Source organism: Schistocerca piceifrons, chromosome 4, assembly GCF_021461385.2.
Source record: "Schistocerca piceifrons isolate TAMUIC-IGC-003096 chromosome 4, iqSchPice1.1, whole genome shotgun sequence".
Lineage (NCBI taxonomy): Eukaryota > Metazoa > Arthropoda > Insecta > Orthoptera > Acrididae > Schistocerca > Schistocerca piceifrons.
Window position 1 is genome coordinate 613,188,306 of NC_060141.1, and position 12,836 is coordinate 613,201,141.

The window sequence follows — 12,836 nt, forward strand, 5'->3', positions numbered from 1 at the left end:
AGAGAAGCCGTCGAAATATACAAACATTGGGATAATTTACTGGAAAAGAAGAAGCCATAATGGAGAGAAGCTCTGCAGAATCCATAAATAAGTTTTATCTTTGACGAATGACAGCTTGAGAGTTAACTTTTACCTCTGTCGAGGATTATCTCTACCAATCGTGTGTACACTTGTGCCACGCCCCATTTTCTGAGTATTTATGTCTCTCTTAGACGTCCGAACCGCCAGTCGGCATGACAGAGGAACAACGGACACCTACGTAGATGGCCAGCGCAGCCGTGTACGTAGTAGCGTTAGAAACGGTAAGTTTCATGGACCACGACCATACAGCTCGCAATATTTACTATCAGCTAAGACATGAAAAAGGTGTCGTGAAAGCTTTCACTGTGTGATATCGTTAATGAGAGAGCTGCTCACCTGAAGGAAGAAGGCTTGGAGCGCATGACGCGTCGGCACGCACGACCGTGACGTCATCTGGCCGCCTCCCCGCCTGCAACACAAAACACACCAGCACTGTCATTCCGCATATCCTAATCACAGACAAAAAACGCAAATCGTGATTCACGTCATGCAACACAAACCATATGAGGACACTGGTTAAGCAATGCGGGAATCCGTACTTTCACTAAAAAGTAAAGGATAAGAATGGTATACGAAAGTGTCTTTAGCGCTTTATTAAACAAAAACAGTCTTTGATTTTCTTAGCATGTACATGTGACGAAATAAGTAAAGCAGAAATATAGATAATTTTTTGCCCGGCGCAAATACACTAATTTCAAGCGAACTGACCTGTTTCAACCATCATCAGACTAACAAGACAAATTTTAAAAATCAGAAGAGAAATTATGTATATATAGTAAAAGAAAGTGATGTCATACGACAAGGCACATGCCATGGTTCAATATCACCACCACGGAAACCACAACGTCAGTGGATACAAGACGCAACTAAATTTCCTTTGCAGACTTTGAGGACAGTGTGACGTGCCTTCCCTCCTTCTTCACTCGCCGGGAGGAGATGCGACTCGTAACGATGTTCGTCCCCGTCGGTGTGACGTGGAACAGCACCTGTACCTCTCGTAAGAACACAACTCCTCGCGTGGTTTAGAAATATTCTGTTATCTGTCCGCAACAGTCTTCTCAGTTCGTGCGAACTGGTAAACTGCAATCGTTTTTTTTTTTTTTTTTTTTATGCCCAGTTAGTTCTGTGATGAAATAAAATCTTGATTCTTGATTTCATCATTACGGTCGTTTTTCACATCATACATAGCGAGGATGAAATTTTTCTGCCTACGAATCCGTTGCTATACCGTTGCTACGTCCAGTTATTAACAACGGTCCGACGTAACTCCAGAGATAACGTATGTTGGAGTAAATGTTTTTTTCTTTTTTTAATACGCCGTAATACTGGTTTAAACTAATCACTCTTCACTGTTCATTATTCATGTATTCACTTAGTCACTTAAAAAGTTTAAAGAGTTAGGCGGCACGTAAGATTTCCCTTTTGACTGATTTTATTGCTCTTTCTGTAATTAATTGTTTGTCCCTACAACACATGCACGCCGATATGTCATTCAAGATTAACTTCCGTTCAGTTCTTTAATCGTGACGCTGACGACAACTTTTGACTAATCGGCGTACTTGTCTTTCTTCGTGTCTTCGTTTTATTGTGTCCTACTCAAGACTACGAATTGTTTTTCTGTCGTTGATCCATTGCTCTCAAGGTTTGTAACTGTTCATCACTATCATTCAATTAAAGTCTAACACTCGTCTTACTACACCGTCGCGCTGACAACGGTAAAGATTAACTTTCATCAGTCGAATGACTGAGCAATACCTCACGAATTATTAAACTTCCAAAACTGAAACAATCTAATAGCGTTTGCGTCCAGACAACTATCGCAAAAGTACACCAGAACGACTCAAGAGCAACTGACTAACTAAAATTTCCATATCCGAGTTGCACTGTAGTCGCATTGAATTCCCTTTTCGATGCGGCTACAACTCTCTTCCATGGCAAATGTTATCTTTGACTGAATTACTTTCTTGGATTTAACTTTCGTTCATATGATTTTGAATTTATTCTATAGGTATTTGATAAAGAATCTATGATGATCCTTTCCTTTTATCTCCCCTTTTTGTATGCTATTCTTAGTATTTGAATAATACAGGTGTTAATCAAAATATTACCAGTGTAGATTTTATCGTCAATAGTTGCCGTCACTGTCAAGATGACTCACTTCCTTACGCTAAGTTCCCACAAAGTTTGTTAATTGGAGTTTTCTGTCCTTGGGGCGTTACAACAGGTTCCTTACGCAAAACAAGAGAAAAGTGTCTAGTTAACATGGGCTCTGAAATGCATTACTTCGAAACTGTGAAACACGTATCTTCTATTCCAAGCTCTTTGCTTTCCACCAAAATGAATCTGTGAACCTAAAGTTGAGTGTGTACTGATTCCAAACCTCCTGTCTCATATGAAACTGTTTCAAAACATAGCATAGTTCACTGCACAGTGAGAGATTCATTCTGGACGTAAATCGTAGGCTGTGGCTGAACCCTAGCTCCGCGATATACAAGTTCAGGGGATCTAACTGTTGCAAGTGGCGCTTGTTATCATACCAATCCTCAAACGCAGACGTAAGGCGCAACTAGAAACAAATTTATACTGTCAAGTACCTAAAGTGTTAAATTCATGAAAGGCGACATAACAATCGATTTGGAAAAGGCCTTGATTGAGGTAAAATATCATTTTCTTCTTCTTTTATTTAAACCGGACTACAATGACAAGCTCTACTTATGTAATTACCCGGTTCACATGCAACCTACCTCCACCTCTAGATCCAGTCATAGGAGGTTCCTCATGGCGCAACAGTCGATGGTCGCAAAAGAAGCACCACAATTATATTCATGTCACTTATGAACTTTCGAGAATCATATTGACATTTGCGAGTATTGCTAAACTTTTGCTGCACTATGCATTAGTGCCAATGAAAATTTGTGCACTGGCCAAGACTCGAACTGGGATCTTCTGCTTGACGCGAGCGGTCGCTTTGACCGTCTTGGCCACCCGAGCACGTTCCCCGTTCTCAAGAACATTGCAAAGTGCTTTAGAACAACACGAACACTGCAATATACAGGGTGCGACCCATAAATCCGAACAAATTTCAGTTTGAATTTCCCGTTATATCGTAGTTCCGTCGGAGGTTGCGATTGGCATTCTTGAAAGCCATAGGCAACTAGTTAACAGTCAGAACCTCAAAATTGTCGAAATGTTCCGTACAAGTGCAGAGTACAACCGAAGAGCCGCGATTATCGAAAGTCGTCGCGCTGGGAAATCGCCCACTGAAATAGTTCGATCATTCGGCTACCCGAGATCAACTGTTTACGATATTGTCGACAAGTATAATGTTTCGGAGAAGTCTGAGGAAGGTTCCGCTAACCCGGAGAGGAAATCTCATTCGAGGAACAGCGTGTCACGAACTGCGTTAATAAAGAGGACCTCATATGAGCCGTTTAGTCCAAAACTGGCTCTCGGATAATGTTGGCACGTTCTGGTCAAAGGAATTATGGCTCTCCGAATAGACCGGATTTGAATCCTCTCGAATACTATGTTTGGAGCGTAGTCGAAAGACTTATTAACAAGACGAGGTATCCTAATGTAGCACCTCTACGCACCTCTATCGAAGCAACATTCGCGAATATGGACAGCGCTGTTTTAAAGAGCGCGTGCGATCTCTTCGGTGCAAGATTGGACGAGGTCACTGCGGCTGAAGGTGGTTATATCGAATAATGTTACACTTGAAAGATACCACTACTTATATGTACAACGATATTCATTTTCATTTGTGTTTTGTTTTAATAAAATTTGCTTTTTAAAAAAAGTTTCATTTGTCCGGATTTAAGCGCCGCACCCTGTGGTACTTACTGATGGCTCTCGATATTCCACCATAACCGAGTCCATCAACATGAGGTAGCAAATATGAGGTAGTCAAGGAGGTGGAAACTTGGTTTCTACTATGCCAAGACTGCTTGGTAGCTACAACAGGAAAATACAATTAATTAGCAGGAGTACAAAATAAGAAAGTATTTATTACTTAACTTTGTTGTAGACCATGCTATGTTGGTTGACAATTATAGAAGACGCGACTAGACTAATTGTCTGTAGAATTACATAATTTACAAGTCATAAATCTTGCAGTGACGAATTAATCTCCCGTAATCTTGAATGTCGAATCCGGTGAATTTGAAGACTAGCTTGGCTGTCGACATGACAGAACGTAGAATTGTCTATAACTGCCAACTTAGTGCTGTTGACTTTACTGTAGTATTATTACGGAACTTTACAACTGTGCTACAAGGACTTGATGGTAGTAATGACTGAGCTGCAGACGATGACTGACTAACATCGGCGCCAGCCGTGGTGGCCGAGCGGTTCTAGGCGTTACAGTCTGGAACCGCGCGACCGCTACGGTCGCAGGTTCGAATCCTGCCTCGGGCATGGATGTGTGTGATGTCCCTAGGTTAGTTAGGTTTAAGTAATTCTAAGTTCTAGGGGACTGATGACCTCAGATGTTAAGTCCCATAGTGCTTAAAGCCATTTGAACTAACATCGGCGCTGGCTGACCACTGAGCGCGGCTACGAACTGTAGACTGGCACAACTGCACTTCACTCCTGCTACACATGAAGTAGTCTAGCGGTGCCTTGCGGTGAGCATAAGTACTGCGACTGGCTGTGTACTCTTTGGCTAACACAGCCGTTCTTTTGTTCCGTTTATCGAGAGAATCGCATCCTTCGAATCGATCTCTCAGGCGGCGGTGTGGTCGTATGACTGACGACATCACACTAATAACGCTGAATTCCTGCGAACATTGTAGGAGTTTCTTTGAAAGAGGGAGAAAATATACTCTGAGTACTGTTTTTGGTGCGGGCGTTTTTAATAAATAAAAATTAACAATTCCTAAATAATTCATATTCGATATTAATCGTATTCTACACTGAAACGCCAAAGAAACTGGTGCAAGTACCTAATATTGCGTGTGGCCCCCGTGAGCACGCAGAAGTGCCACAACACGACGTGGCATGGACTCGACTAATGTCTGGAGGGAATTGACACCATGAATCCTGTAGGACTGTCCATAAATCCGTAAGAATACGATGGGGGTGGAGATCTCTCCTGAACAGCATGTTGCAAGAGATCGCATATAGGCTCAATAATGTTCATGTCTGGGGAGTTTGGTGGCCAGCGGAATGCACAATGGACATGAATGGATGCAGGTGATGAGACAGGATGCTTACGTACGTGTCACCTGTCAGAATCGTATCTAGACGTATCAGAGGTCCCATATCACTCCAACTGCACACGCCCCACACCATTACAGAGCCTCCACCAGCTTGGACAATCCCTGCTCACATGCAGGGTGTATGGATTCATGAGGTTTTCTCCATACCTGTACACGTCCATCCGCTCGATACAATTTGAATCGAGACTCGTCCGACCAGGCAACATGTTCCCAGTCATCAACAGTTCAATGTCGATGTTGATAGCCCCAGACGAGGCGTAAAGCTTTGCCTCGTGCAGTCATCAAGGGTACAAGAGTGGGCCTTCTGCTGCGAAAACCCATATCGATCATGTTTCGTTGAATGGTTCGCACGGTGACGCTTGCTGATGGCCCATCTTTGAACTCTGCAGCAATTTCCGGAAGGTCTGCACTTCTGTCACGTTGAATGATTCTCTTCAGTCGTTGTTGGTCCAGTTCTTGCAGGATCTTTTTCCGTCCGCAGAGATGTCGGAGATTTGATGTTTTACTGGATTACTGATATTCACGGTACACTTATGAAATGGTCGTACGGGAAAATCCCCACTTCGTCACTACCTCGGAGATGCTGTGTTCCATCGCTCGTGCGCCGACTATAATACCACGTTCAGAATCACTTAAATCTTGATAACCTTCCATTGTAGCAGCGGTAACCGATGTAAGAACTGCTCCAGACACTTGTTGTCTTATATACATCTACGTCTACATTTATACTCCGCAAGCACCCAACGGTGTGTGGCGAAGGGCACTTTACAGGCCACTGTCATTACCATTCTTTCCTGTTCCAGTCGCGTATGGTTCGCGGGAAGAACGACTGCCGAAAAGCCTCCGTGCGCGCTTGAATCTCTCTAATTTTACATTCGTGATCACCTCGGGAGGTATAAGTAGGGGGAAGCTATATATTCGATACCTCCTCCAGATACGCACCCTATCGAAACCTGGACAGCAAGCTACACCGCGATGCAGAGCGCCTCTCTTGCAGAGTCTGCCACTTGAGTTTGCTAAACATCTCCGTAACGCTATCACGCTTACCAAACAACCCTGTGACGAAACGCGCCGCTCTTGTTTGGATCTTCTCTATCTCCTCGGCCAACCCGACCTGGTATGAATCCCACACTGATGAGCAATACTCAAGTATAGGTCGAACGAATGTTTTGTAAGTCACCTCCTTTTTGATGGACTACATTTTCTAAGGACTCTCCCAATGAATCTCGACCTGGCACCCGCCTTACCAACAATTAATTTTATACGACCATTCCACTTCAAATCGTTCCGTACGCATACTCCCAGATATTTTACAGAAGTAACTGCTACCAGTGTTTGTTCCGCTATCATATGATCATACAATAAAGGTTATTTGTTTCTATGTATTCGCAATACATTACATTTGTCTATGTTAAGGGTCAGTTGCCACTCCATGCATAGGCGTCGCCGACCACAGCGCCTGTTTACGTATCTGTGTATTTGAATATGCTTGCATATACCAGTTTCTTTGGCGCTTCAGTGTACATCGCTGAAAAGAAAATCAACGTTTAACGTATTTGGCCACGCTATAACCTCCCCAAGGGTAAACGGGACGCAACAACAAATCAGTGCCAGATTCGGTGTCGTGAATCTAATTCGAGTAACTGTAAACGAGGCAGAAAGCATACAAATAGCTGTAGGACCCTCCATTTCGGTGAGACTGCGCCAAGCAGAAGGGCGGGCGGGCGCAATAAATACGCGCAGCGAGGGCCGGCCATCGGCGGAACCCCGGAGCGCGGCTGCAAAACGCGCTACAATGGCGTGACGCAAGCGCTGTCAGCCGCAGGTACCTGCTCCTGACGACGCCCCGCGGGCTCCGGCACGCTTCGCTTCACAGCGCTGCGCCCTCATACATACACAGCTACCTAGCTACCTGCATACCCGGCCGTCCGGCGATCATGTCCACGAGTGCTCCCAATATTCCACCTATTTTGTTCCTCCGGGGCAGACAGTGCTGCATCTCTTGCACGCACTTGAGTTATTAGCTGGTCACAGACGAGTGGATTTCTGAAACGGCCCAGAACAAGGATTGTTGACATTTTTAGTATTATCTGGTCGAAAATACACTACTGGCCATTAAAATTGCTACGGTGGCGACACCTACAACGTGCTGACACGAGGAAAGTTTCAAATCGAGTTCTCATACACAAACAGCAGTTGACCGGCGTTGCCTGGTTAAACGTTGTTGTGATGCCTCGCGTAAGGACGAGAAATGCGTACCATCACGTTTCCGACTATGATAAAGGTCGGAATGCAGCCTATCGCAATTGCGGTTTATCGTATCGCGACGTTGCTACTCGCGTTGGTCGAGATCCAATGAGTGTTGGCAGAATATAGAATCGGTGGGTTCAGGAGGGTAATACGGAACGCCGTGCTGGATCCCAACGGCCTCGTATCACTAGCAGTCGAGATGACAGGCATCTTATCCGCATGGCTGTAACGGATCGTGCAAGCACGTCTCGATCCCTGAGTCAACAGATGGGGACGTTTGCAAGACAGCAACCATCTGCACGAACAGTTCGACGACGTTTGTAGGAGCATGGACTATCAGCTCGGAGACCATGGCTCCAGTTACCCTTGACGCTGCATCACAGACAGGAGTGCCTGAGATGGTGTACTCAACGACGAACCTGGGTGCACGAATGGCAAAACGTCATTTTTTCGGATGAATCCAGATTCTGTTTACAGCATCATGATGGTCGCATCCGTGTTTGGCGACATCGCGGTGAACGCACATTGGAAGCGTGTATTCGTCATCGCCGTACTGGTGTACCACCCGGCGTGATGGTATGGGGTGCCATTGGTTACACGTCTCGGTCACCTCTTGTTCCCATTGATGGCACTTTGAACACTGGACGTTACATTTCAGATGTGTTACGACCCGTGGCTCTACCCTTCATTCGACACCTGTGAAACCCTACATTTCAGCAGGATAATGCACGACCGCATGTTGTAGGTGTTGTACGGGCCTTTCTGGATACAGAAAACGTTCGACTGCTGCTCTGGCCAGCACATTCTCCAGATCTCTCACCAATTGAAAACGTATGGTCAATGGTGGCCGAGCAACTGGCTCGTCACAATACACCAGTCACTACTCTTGATAAACTGATGAAGCTGCATGGGCAGCTGAACCTGTACACGCCATCCAAGCTCTGTTTGACTCAATGCGCAGGCGTATCAAGGCCGTTATTACGGCCAGAGGTGGTTGTTCTGTGTACGACTTCTCAGGATCTATGCACCCAAATTGCGTGAAAATCTAGCATAATATATTTGTCCAATGAATACCCGTTTATCATCTGCATTTCTTCTTGGTGTAGCAAATTTAATGGCCAGTAGTGTGCTATCGATATATCGCGATAAAAATGTGTACGATCCGGCCTATATAAATATCGGTTGCACATTGGAAATATACTGTGGCTTTTAGATCTGTATGCTTAAGTATTGGCAACGGCCTTGCCGCAGTTGATACACCGGTTCCCGTGAGATCACCGAAGTTAAGCGCTGTCGGGCGTGGTCGGCACTTGGATGGGTGACCATCCGGGCCGCCATGCGCTGTTGCCATTTTTCGGGGGCACTCAGCCTCGTGATGCCAACTGAGGAGCTACTCGACCGAATAGTAGCGGCTTCGGTCAAGAAAACCATCATAACGACCGGGAGAGCGGTGTGCTGACCCCACGCCCCTCCTATCCGCTTCCTCCTCGGAGGATGACACGGTGGTCGGATGGTCCGGTAGGCCACTCGTGGCCTGAAGACGGAGTGCTTTTTTATACTGAAGTATTGATCTGTGATTAGGTTTTGTGTACATCAACAAGCTAGCTGCCTGCCTATCCCCCTTAGAGCAAGAAATGAAACGAAAACGATGCGCGTGCACGCTTGGCGATAACCAATTTGCTGACAATGGTAACTGCGTGTAAGTGACATAGTAAAGGCGTCCTATGGATCCGTCGTTCAGTTTCGCCACTTATCGGATTTCTCTGGAACACTTCATGCGACTTCCCTGTGGGCTTCCTACCTTTTTTTTCCCTCTGCCAGCGCCAGCGTCCTAGCAGATGCAGTCTCAAAATTGCGTAGTGAAGTTAGATTATGGTCACCTTTTTCAGCAACTGCTTTTGAAGGATGCCTATGTGAACAATAGCACACTAGTTGCGTTAAAAATTGGTTTTTAACGCAACTGGTGTGCTATTTGTTCACATCGGAAATCTTGTTATTCCCCTCACACCGCAACCCCCCCCCCACCCCCCCCCCTCCCCATGTGCAGTCACAAGACTCTTTCACACAGTGAAAGTAAAGTTACGTTCTACTTCAATTTCAATAGAACAATTTCATATCTTTTCCCAAAATACGAAAATAATATAATTTAAAGTAAAATAATCGGCACTGTATACTGCCGTTCCGATATAGGTATATTGTGAAATTGTATCACCGACAATATTGACAATTTTGGGAAGAAATATCGATATATTGACATTTTACCAACGGTCCTAGCCACAACCGCGGGATAGTTCCGCGGATAATTACAACACATCCGGCCCGCCTCTCTCAGGTAGGGATGGGAAAAACCGACCGGATGAAACAAATCCTTTAGTTGTGAAAAACCGGTATTTTTTAGTTATTTGCTTGGTCTACGCTATAACAGGCGTTTTTCAATTATCACTAATAACCGGATAAAAAAACGAAACATCAATCAGCCGTAGCATCAGTGACAATTTTTTCGTTTTTAGAAAAACCCTTTTTAAAAAAGGAGTAATTTTAATTATTAAAATCTGCGTTTCTGTCCGCATTGTTATTAAAACAGCACTTGCCGCTTTTTCGATTTTCTATAAAAACGCATCTACACTCTAATACAAAATAAACGACGCATAACGAAGGAATTATCCGAATGGGACGCAAATAGGTAAATGTGACGTACACGTACAGACAAACAATTTAGAAAAATTGGATGATTTATTCAAGAGAAATAGCTTCACAAAATTAATAAGTCAATAACGCGTTGGTCCACTCCTGTCCCCTACGAAAGCAGTTATTCAGCTTGGCATTGATTGACAGAGTTGTTGGATGTATTCCTGAGGGATGTCGTGCTAAATTCCGTCCAACTGGCGCGTTAGATCGTCAAAATGCCGAGTTGGTTGGAGGGCTCTGCCGATAATGCTCCATACGTTCTCAATTGGGAAAAGATCAAATGGTTCAAATGGCTCTAAGCACTATGAGACTTAACATCTGAGGTCATCAGTCCCCTAGACTTAGAACTACTTAAGCCTAACTAACCTAAGGACATCACACACATCCATGCCCGAGGCAGGATTCGGACCAGCAACCGTAGCAACAGCGCGGTTCCGGACTGACGAGCCTAGATCCGCTCGGACACAGCGGCCGGAGGGAAAAGATCCGGCGACCTTGCTGACAAGCTAAGGTTTAAAAAGCGCGACAAGCTGTAGAAACTTTCGCCGTGTGCGGGCGGGCATTATCTTGCCGAGGATGGCTTGCCGTGCAGGGCAACAAAACGGCGCGCAGAATATCGTCGATGCACTGCTGCGCTGTAAGGGAGCCACTGATGCCAACCAAAAGAGTCCTGCGATGAGAAGAAGTAATCCCAGACATCACCCCATGTTGTCAGATCTTATGGAGGAACAGTCAGGCTGGGATCCCACCGCTGTTCGGGGCGTCTCCAGACATGTCTTCGGCCTGCAGTCTCATTGAATGGAATAGAATTGTCTTCACTGATGAGTCTTGCTTCGAACTGGACCCCCATGACCAACGAAGACAAGTCTGGATACACCCCAGACAGCCGTGGGATACCAATCTGACTGTCGTCCTCCATACAGCCAGACAACTGGGAGTGGTGGTCTGGGGTGCCGCTTCACTTCATAGCAGGACTCCTTTGGCCATCATCAGCGCCACCCTTACAGCACGGCAGTATTTCGACGACATTCTACGCCCGCTTTGTTGCCATTCATGACAAGCTATCCTGGACTTTCATTTGAGCAAGATAACGCCTGCCCGGAAACAGCCAGGTTTTGAACTACTAGTATTCGTGCTTACCAAACCCTAACAATCCAGAAAGTTTGTAGGATTCTGGGCAGAGCCCTGCAACCAGCATTTTGACGATTTAACGCACTGATTGGCACGATATCCCTCAGGAGGACATCCAACAACACCATCAACCATTGTCAAGCTGAGTAATTGCTTGCACAAGGGCCAGAGGTGGACCAACGCGTTATTGACTTGCTCCATTCCCAAAGCTCTTTTTCTTGAATAAATCATCAACTTGTTCTGAAATTGTAATCATTTGTTTGCCTCTAAATGTACGTCATATCTGCCGTTTCCCGTCACATTCGGATAGTTTCTTCGTGGTGCGTCCTTTTTTTTTTAAGAATGTATTTCTCGATAAAAAATGGCACAAAATGGGTGAAAAATGGATTGCTAAAAGCTAGCATTCCAGCCATATGGATCTGACTGACAGTCCCAGAGATCCTGAACCTCACTACTACGAAAACTACTTAAGAATGAGTCACCATAATTTCGACGTAACTTTGAGTACATTTCTTTTTTGTTAGTGCGTGCTAACTGATGTAGAGCATTTACCAAACTAAACAGTACTTTAATGAGACGTTTTTATTTTTGGAAATACTGGGGACCAAGCTTCAAGAACAAGATACAGTAATGCCTGAAAACATTTCACTAGAACAAGGATTGGGACTCATCTTGAGAATTGTGGCGATGTGATACGCTAGGAAAAGTGTGCTCTTAATCCTTTCCACAGTGCAGTGAACCGTAATACCTACAATATAATGGACGTAACACAGTTAAGCTTCAAATGGTTCAAATGGCTCTAAGCATATGGAACTTAACATCTGAGGTCATCAGTCCCCTAGACTTAGAACTACTTAAACACAGCTAACCTAAGTACATCACACACATCCATGTCCGAGGCAGGTTTGGAACCCGCGACCGTAGCAGCAGCGCAGTTCCGGACTGAAACGCCTAAGACACAGTTAAGCGTAAGAAGGATTTATGGAGAAGAACCGCCATATAAACAGAAAATTGTGTGTTGTTATCGACAATTTAGGGACACAGGTTGTCTCTGTGAACAGAAATGTACTGATCGACCAAGTGTGCCGATGGTCTGTTTTTCTTCTGTGAGAAGACTGTGACAGGGTAACTCTTACTTTGATACGTTACAGTTGCCGTTGTCTCCACGACTGACTGCTGATTTCGAGAACTGCATCTTCCTACAGGACGGGTCAGCCCAACATTGGAGCGTCGACTTTCGTCGCTACCTCAGGGACGAACTTCCGGCATCGGTGGATGGGGCGTAGTGGTAAGGGAGATGTGGCTCTATTCCCTCGGTGTCCCACGTCGCCTGACGCCTTGTGACTTTTTCCTTTGGGGGTACATTAAGGACCGTGTATACGTACCCCCGCTGTCAAGGACACCGGAACAGCCCAGGGAATTCACCATGCTGCTGTAATGACCACTGACAGGATGTTGCTACATAAG

The 12,836-nt window shown here is 45.1% G+C and overlaps 1 protein-coding gene and 1 pseudogene across 2 annotated transcripts in view; one reads left to right on the top strand and one right to left on the bottom strand.

Moving 5' to 3' along the window:
* LOC124796367 (protein cycle) overlaps nt 1–12,836 on the bottom strand; it is a 946,497-nt gene that overhangs the window by 346,976 nt on the left and 586,685 nt on the right. For both annotated transcript variants that reach the window (XM_047260526.1, XM_047260528.1), the window contains one exon: nt 418–490. In XM_047260526.1, coding sequence (XP_047116482.1) covers nt 418–443 — 26 coding nt within the window. In that variant the 5' untranslated portion in view covers nt 444–490. The remainder of the gene's footprint in view (nt 1–417; nt 491–12,836) is intronic.
* LOC124796687 lies at nt 8,783–8,900 on the top strand (annotated as a pseudogene).